The sequence below is a fragment of the Tupaia chinensis genome, unplaced genomic scaffold (assembly GCF_000334495.1).
Source record: "Tupaia chinensis unplaced genomic scaffold, TupChi_1.0 Scaffold000070_1, whole genome shotgun sequence".
In the NCBI taxonomy this organism is placed as follows: domain Eukaryota; kingdom Metazoa; phylum Chordata; class Mammalia; order Scandentia; family Tupaiidae; genus Tupaia; species Tupaia belangeri.
This window is the reverse complement of record NW_006159530.1, coordinates 135,306-143,704: the sequence shown is the minus strand read 5'-3', so window position 1 is coordinate 143,704 and position 8,399 is coordinate 135,306. Positions and strand designations below refer to the sequence as shown.

The window sequence follows — 8,399 nt, the reverse complement described above, 5'->3', positions numbered from 1 at the left end:
AACCACCATGCCACCTGCTGGCCCTCATACCTGGCATGAGTTTTAAGCCACTGGGTCCAGGACTCAAACTGTGGTTGACTACGGGGGAGTCCAGTGACGTGACCATTACGCCATCTGCTGGTCCCCACCTGGTGTGGTTTTCGAGCCACTGGACCTGGGACTTGAATTACGCAGTTGGTCTTGTAGGATCCAGTGCCTTAACCTCCATGCCAACTTCTAGTTCCCCTCCCGAGATTCTTATCATCAAGAAGAAATATAACCCAGACAACTCAGTCTATACCCCAATCCATACAACCTTGAAAACATAAACACAATGTTTTTATAGTATTTTATTATAAAAGTAATATATGATTTTTGTAGAAAAACAAAGAAAGAAAATAAAACTCAGTGATAATCTCATCACCCTGAAGCAATCACTTTTAATGCGTGGATATTTGTTAGTCTATTTTAACATTTCTGAAATCATCTGTGCTTAGTCATTCTCATGTAACTTAACATAAGCATTTCCCATATTGCTACAGTTTCTTAATAACGGTAATTTTATTCATTTTATTGGCTGTGTAAATGTGTAACAGAAGAATACTTTTTAAGCTAATATATATATTAAGTTTATTTCTTTCATGAGCGAGAAAAAATGAGAGACGCACCCTCAATAGTGTATCACACCACAGTCTGCCCCCAGCTTTCCCAGGCAGCTGGGATCCGGGGCACACACATGTACCCAGTGTGTACGGATTGGCTGGGGAACCGAACCCTGGTCTTCCACATGGCTTCCACACTGCAGAGCATTGCACTACCTCCGTGTCACCAGAGATGGACTCAGAAGCACCTTGATGTGGAGAAGTGCACAGGCTCAGAAGGAAGCAGTACAGTCAGTCACCTGGACCATTCTGTCCGTGACTATCCAGACACGGGCCTTCAGGCTTTTTGCAGATAATTCTAGAGTAGTCCTTCTCATTGTTAAAAGAGTCCTTTACAAAGAATTGTAGCATTCCCTGCCTGGAATTTAGACCAGGAGACACCAGATTCTCATCTGTCCAGTTCTCTTTCCCAGATCCCAGGCCCAGACAATGGAGACTAAATGCGATTCTGGTAATCAGGCTCTGATTCTTCCTCTGCAGCGTCCGAGTGAGAGAGAAGTGAGTAGGTGATTGTGTGCTCAGCCTAGAGGAGGCAAAAACTAGCGGTGAGGAGCCACAGGGAGCTCGGAGGCCAGAAGACAACAGGGGACAGGGGACGAGAGAGGGGAGAGAAGGAAAGGGGTTTGGCTGGGACCACTCACCTCAACCTTGGCAGCCTCTTCAGGATTAGTGGGGGTGGCTGTGGGCAGAGGAAGTGAGGTCAGCTAAGGCACTGTATGGAAGAGGGCCTCCCATGCCACTGCTGGGGCTGCAAGGACCAAAATCCTTGCCAGACCCAAAGCAAGGCCGGCTGACTGCAACTCAGACTTGTAGGCCAGGAGCTGAGTGAACATGGCTGCCTTCCTCCCCACTCCCCACCACACGCAGCTGCAGCCTTCCCGCCCACACTGGCAAAGGGAAGCAGCTTTCTGTGGTGCCTTCTTTTCAGAGAATCCTCCTGCTTTCCTAGAAGCAAGCCAAGCAGTTTTAGGGATCTGAAACGCCGGGGAAGAGGTGCGAGGGTGTTTGGTGGCAGAGTGAAGTAACATTTCGGCTAGCCTTCGATTTCAGAGAGAAGACAGGGCCATTCCATAGTGGCCAAGTGTAGGGCGTCTTTGCTGGATCTTTGAAGACTCTAGAACTCCATGGCATTAAAGAGAAAGAGACTAAGAGCAAAAATGAGAGAGAGAGAGAGGAGAGAGAGAGAAAAGGAGGGAGGATGGAAGTGAGTACTTTCTCTGGCGAATATCCCATACACACCAAATTCATGTTTTTGCCATAAACTCACTTTGCCAGTGTGAAAACCAGCCTCAAGAGATGGAAAAAAAATAAAAAAATAAAAAAGCATTTCTCAGGACCAGGAGGTGGCATAATGGTGTCACTGGACTCCCACATGGCCAAATGCACTTCGAGTCCAGGACCCAGCAACTTGAAACACACCAGGTACATGTGCGTGCGTGCCCAAGATCCTGAGAAGACAATGGAGGAGAAGGGATTGCAGGGTGGTCATTCCCCCCTGGGGGGTGATTTCTCGCTTTCTGTCTCTCTGTCTCTCTCTGTTTCTCTGGTGAGTGCATGCACCCTATAGTAAAAAAAAAAAAAAAAAAAACTCTCTATAGAAAAAATTTAGAAACAGGAAGGGGGGAGGAGTCTGAGGCAACGCATACAGTCCTGGCAAGGAGGAGTTGCCTATTCGCCATGCTCCAAACTCTGCCACCCATGACATTTGGAACTCCTCTTCTAATTCACTCCTTAGCAGTCCCAGCAGCCTAACCTGCCTTCTGAGAAAGCACCAGCCCCCGCGCCTGGCTGCGTAAATGCCAGGCATGAGCATGGCGTAAGCACCAAGGCGGCTTTTCTCCAGGCCTGGTCCGGCCCTGGTGCAGATGCAAGCGCATCCCCCCACCCGGCCTGGCACTGAGCACAGCTAGGGGAGGGGTGTTTGCTCAAGCTCTCAAATCTGTTGGCTCTGCTCTGAGTCATACTCCAGCCATCTGAGGTGGAATCAAGAGGCCCTTCTTCCTGCCCGTTTCTGCTGTCGTGGAAGCTCCCGAGAGAGATCCAGGTCGTTGGTTCTCACTTAACTACAGTGAGGAAGTCGCCTGGTTGATCCTTTTGCACACTTCCCTTAGGCCAAGGGCTGAATGGCCACTGCATCTCAGAACCTCAGACCTGGAAGAATTTGAGGTCATCCAAGTCAACCCAATCGTGAGGGAGGTGACTGAATGCCTTGGGTCGGTGGGGGGGGGCGCGAGGAGATTCTGGTTTTTTTTCCCCAATGCCCATTAAACTTACATGAGTGGGCCTCGGCAGCCAGCCTTACTCACCAAGTCAAACCCAATAATGCCCCTAGAATGCCAGAATGTTCTCAAGAGCAGATCTCCTTTTCATGTTCCATTAAAATTGAACCCCACCACCCAGCCCGATCGCTGCCAGAGAAATTCGTCAGCAAACCTACAGAGTTTTTTCCTAGGCTTCCTTCTCCTTTCCCTTTAGCCTCCTACCTCCTTAATCCTATTTGCCTAGTTTCGTGACCTCTAACCCCTGTCCCGTGTCACCTCTGCCAAAACTCCAGAGATCTCTGAGTTCCTGCTCTGGACTTATCGCCAGATTCTTAGTCCCAGAAACTTGCCATAGCCCTCTCCTTGCTACCTCGGACCAACGTTCCTCTTTTCATGTCCAGCAAAGTCCTCTTGGGCCCAGGAGTTAGACTCAGAACTGACCAAGTGATTTGAGCCCCTGCCGTTTGCCCGCCTCCCTCTCCCCTCCTGTGCTCCCGGCTGAACTCACACACACCACAGCTTGCTGGCTCCAACCCAGCCGGCAGCCCTGGGTGGGGTGTTCCTGGGTTGGGCATCCCTGGGCCCCACGAGATGACGCTGTACTCACATGGCTCCTTGGAGAGAGTCTCTCCCATTTCCCTGCGCTCAGGGTTTCCTGGGAGAGCTAGGAGGGGCACACAGGAGGTTAGTAGGATTATGGGGTGGGGGCCTGAGTCCTCAGGACAAAGGGACAGGGTAGAATAGGGTTAGAACCACCCAGACCTTCCCACTTCTCCTCTTCACGCTCCAGCCCCGCCGTGCCCAGGGAGTGCTCGGGCCTGTTAGAGACACAGCCAGTAACCAGGGACTCCTGGGACAGTCAGAAAGGCCTCCCATGGCAAGTTGCTTAGGTATGCTCTGCCTCTTGGACACTGACCTTTTTCTTAGTATCTCTCACCATATCTATATGAGGGGATTTCAAAATGTTCATGGATAATGAAATGAAAGCATGAGTTTATTTTATGTCAAACACATTTTTGAAATCCACGCACAGTGTTTCCATGGGACACATTTTCCACGAGTTTTTGGAAGAACCCTCGTATTTGCTTAGCGTCAGTGCCCGAGGTCCTGGTTACTGGTACCAGCCAATCACAAAGTGCTTCATCAGGTATTAGTAGTATTATTTCTCTTTGTCAATGGCCTCTGCACCCTCTTTACTCTGCCCTCAACCCCCATCCTAAGCACAGCAGTCCTCAGTTCCATGACTTAGAGAGTCGGTCCTGGAACAGGTAAGCTGTGAAACTGAGATTTGAACCTGAGCAGTCTAGGCCTGCCTCGTGTTTCAGTCACTGCACCAGGCCCAGATGCCAGGCGCAGCGGTAACGCTAACTCCTGTAGTGCTGGAAGCCATAAGGTAACCATGGTTCAGATCCCAGGTTGGCCAGTGCGGGAGTCAGTGTCCAAGACCCTGAGGGACTGGAGGGCTGCGAAGGTGATCACAAGGTGACAAGGCCCTGCCGAGGTTGCTTTGTCTCTCCTCTCGCTCTCTTGTTTGTCCACACATGCACTTTCCAGCATAAGCAGAAAGGGGGAAACTCATTACACTCCGCGGCCTCGCAGAGAACCCTTCTCTCACTGCCCCAGCCTGTGCTGGGTTGGGAAGCCGCCTCCACCCACCCCGATGCCGTCACCACGTCGCCCTTTGCATTTCTCTATCATTGCTCATCTCATCTGATTATAATGATCTCTTCGTACTTCAGTCTTCCCCACGGTGCTAAGAACTTCCGAAAGGCAGGGACTGCCCTTCTTCACATTGCCATCAGCACATTGTCCAGCTCAGTGCTTGACACGCAGGCAAGTTTATTCAAGCCTTGTTGGATGAGTCAATTATTAAATGAATGAACAACAACAAAAAATGGGGTATGTCTGAATGCTAAGGATTCTCTAGCCCAAAGACAGTGTTCCGGCCATGTCTAGGTTTAGGGCCTTGACCAAGTGGAAACTGGTAGCAAGAGGGACAAGGGGAGCCACCCACCTGAGCTCCGTTTTTTCCTGAGGTAGAGGAACGCTGCTACAGTTGCAGCAATGGCCACGACAGCAATCCCAGTGACCACGGCCACGATGACCAGCAGTGGGGCGTCGCTAGGGTTGGACCCTGGGGAAGACAGACTTGAGGACAGGTTGCGCTCTCCCTGCCCCCCTTCCCCACCCTCCTCCAGTGCTGTGCCCAGCCCTGCCCCCTGGCTGTTCCGTTTCTGGCTTACCCACGTGTGCAACACGCACTTCACCCCAGCCTCACAGGTGTCCATGGGCCAGTGCCTCCCCCCACACCCGAACTAATAAGGGCACACTGGAGTGTGTTGTGCAGAGGGAGGGGTTCCTCTTAGCCCTTGGGGACAGCAGGAAAGGCGAGCCTGACTCCTTCCATGCGCGCGGAGGCGTCACTACTGTGTCAGGCCTTGGACTATCCAGGACATGCCAGCCCGTCTGGAGACAGGAGGAGAAACAAGGCCAACATTTAGGAGTGGCCAGGAGCTTAGGGAACCTCTGACCAAGGCAGTGGGGAGCTCCATGCTCCGGTTCCTGCTCCTGCCCGGGCCAACACTCAGCAAGCCCCCGAGACCTCTCTGCTCTGCCGCCGGCGTGTCTCAGGTCTCCATCCACGTAAGTCCATATGGACGGCCCTTGGCCCTGTCCACCCCCACGTGTCCCTTCCCTATACCTTGCACCGTGATGGTCACAGGCCGGGACAAGTACGCCGTCTGCCCTATGAATCCTCTGCAGTGGTAATCACCACTGTGACTGCGGTTTGCTTGTGGGATGGAGAAGTTGGAATTGGCATGGGAAAACCACTTGGCCTGTCCATTATGGAAGAATGTGACCTTGAGCAGACGTAGGTTCTTCCAGCTGTGGCACCTCAGCACGATGGCTTCCCCCTCCTGGAACACCAGTCGAGGGGTCTGGAGCAGCAGCCAGCCTGAAAGACACAAAGGACCACAGACTCCAGAGCTCTCGGCCTGACTCTGAGACGCAGACCCTGCTTACCTTTAGAACAAGCTGTGAGAGGGCAGGTCTGAGTCTGGACCCTGACGGCCCTGGTTTCTAATTCTGGCTGCATCTTCTGTGAGCTCCATGAGCTTGGGCAAGTAATCGAACATACCGGGCCCCAGTTTCCTCGTCTGTGAACACAGACATGATAATGCCATGTGTCCACGAAAGTTCACAGCACACAGCAGGTGTGCGGAACACGTTCGCCTTCTCTCTCCTCTCCTGGGGAACGGCAGCTGAAGCCCTGGCCTACCCAACAGGCCTCACAGGAAGGACGCAAGAGACCTGGAGGTGTGTCCCTTCCCTGGGGAGAGGGAGGGTGGAATCAGGTCTGACAGAGAGGTGGCGTGAATGGAGGACACAGCAAAGACTGAAGCCTTCGGGGCTAATGGAAAGTCAGGAACCTCCAACAAATGTTCATCGACTTGATGAAAGTCAGAAAATGTGAAGCTTCACTTCAGCAGGGTCTTCGTCCCATGTCACAGGCAGGTTATTCGCCTGTGTCTCTTTCGAGAAAAATGTGGGGGCTGGCCCCATAGCCTAGTGGTTAGGGGAGCCAGATCCCGCATGGCTGACCATGGTTTGAATCCTGATCCTAGTAACTTGGAAAAATATGACAGGGAAAGGTGTGTCTGGAGTGATGGGAGAAAAGGAAGCTTGTCCTGGTGATAAGGGAAGACTGTATAGACCCAAGGCAGGCGGCGGTCGTGGGCCCTTTCATCAAAGATGGGACACTCGAAAGAGAGAAAGAGACGACACCCCAGCAGGACCCCACTCCATCGTCCACCCTAGTCTGGGCCACCAGGGGTCACAGGTGGAACATCCCTCATCTATAAATCTGAACTTGGAAATGTTTCAGAATCGGAAGCTTTGGATGACACCACCAGCGGAAGATTCCACACCTGACTTCATGTCACCCATCACAGCCAAAACGCTACCATACGGAAGCATGGTACAAAATTGTCTGGGCGAGGGGTGCCAAGTGCACGTGAAGGAACAAAAATGAGTTTCGTGTTCAGACTCGGGTTCCACCCCCATGACACCTCACCACGCAAATATTTCTCAATCTGAACAAAATAAAAAGAACAAATTTGAAACATTTCCGAAAAAGAAAAAAAAAGACTAATATGCCAGGTGTATGTGCCCATGTGCCCCAAATCTGGACAGGATGGAGAAAGGGAGACGGAAGGATTGCAAAGTGACCATGCCCCATTAGGGGGTGCTTTCTCCCTCTCCCTCTCTGCCTTTTCTTTCTCCGGTGAGCTAGGCACCGCCTGGTGATTATAGAAGAAGAAAATGTGAGAATCAGGTGAGGAGTGGGGACAATGTGAAGAGTAACATGGCAACACAAGGAGACTTCATTAAGTTTGTGCAGAGACAGAACTAAAGGATGAGTTTATTTAGGTGCGGAAATTTGAAATTCATGCACAGTTTGTCCATAGTATCCATTTCTTTTCTATATGTATTTATTTATTTTTACATAGGGTATGTGCACTCACCAGAGAAAGACACAGGGAAAGTGAGAAATCACCCCCCAAAGGGGATGGCTATGCCACAGTCTCCTCCATTCTTCTTCCAAGATTTTGGGCATGCATGCACACACACCCAGCCTGATTTTCAAGTGACTGGGTCCGGGATTTGAACCTCGGTAAGCCAAGTGGGATGCAGCAGTTTAACCACCACACCCCCTCCCTTGTACTTTTTTTTTTCTTTAAAGACGCTTTTGCTATAGGGCGTGTGCACTCATCAGAGAGATAGAGAGATAGAAAACAAGAAACCACCCCCAAGGGGGATGGCCATGCCGCAATTCCTTCTCCTCCAGTCTCCTCTCGGGATTTGGAACATGCACACACAAGTGCCCGGTGTGAGTTTTAAACCACCGGGTCCAGGACTTAAACCACAACCACCGGGTCCAGAACTTAAACCACAGTCAACTATGTGGGACCTCAGCAACGTAACCATTACACCATCTGCTGGTCCCGTCCCTGGCACTTTTTTAAAAAAAATTATTATTTTATTTAACTTGTATTATTATCATCATTATTATTTTCCAGTTTGATCAGAGAGATAGAGAGAGAGAAACTGAGAAAGCAAGCCACCATCAGATAAGGGTCTGATAAGCAGAATACACAAGGAACTCAAGCCGCTGTTTGGAAAAAAGATGATCAACCCTATTGAAAGATGGGAGAAGGAGTTGAAAAAAACACTCTCTAAAGATGGCATACAGATAGCCAAAAGGCATAGGAAAAAATGCTCCACATCCCTCATCGTAAGGGAAATGCAGATCAAAACAACATTGAGATACCACCTAACCCCGGTCAGAATGTCTAAGATTAAAAAAACAAAAAATGATAAGTGTTGGCAGGGGTGTGGGTGAAAGGAGAACTCTTTTACACTGCTGGTGGGAACGTAAATTGGTCCAGCCACTGTGGAGAACAATTTGGAGATTCCTCAAAAATCTACAAATAGA

The 8,399-nt window shown here is 50.5% G+C and overlaps 1 protein-coding gene across 4 annotated transcripts in view; it reads right to left on the bottom strand.

Annotated features, from left to right (window-relative positions):
* Window positions 1-399: 399 nt before the first annotated feature.
* The window catches only part of FCGR2B (Fc gamma receptor IIb), a 34,686-nt gene continuing 26,686 nt past the window's right edge, over window positions 400-8,399 (bottom strand). Inside the window, exons 4-8 of one of the 4 annotated variants that reach the window (XM_006142229.3) lie at window positions 5,604-5,858; window positions 4,917-5,036; window positions 3,411-3,566; window positions 1,283-1,320; window positions 400-1,164 (exon numbers count right to left, since the gene is read on the bottom strand). In XM_006142229.3, coding sequence (XP_006142291.1) covers window positions 1,078-1,164; window positions 1,283-1,320; window positions 3,411-3,566; window positions 4,917-5,036; window positions 5,604-5,858 — 656 coding nt within the window. In that variant the 3' untranslated portion in view covers window positions 400-1,077. The remainder of the gene's footprint in view (window positions 1,165-1,282; window positions 1,321-3,410; window positions 3,567-4,916; window positions 5,037-5,603; window positions 5,859-8,399) is intronic. The other 3 variants (XM_006142230.3, XM_027767437.1, XM_006142231.3) reach the window with 3 other exon arrangements.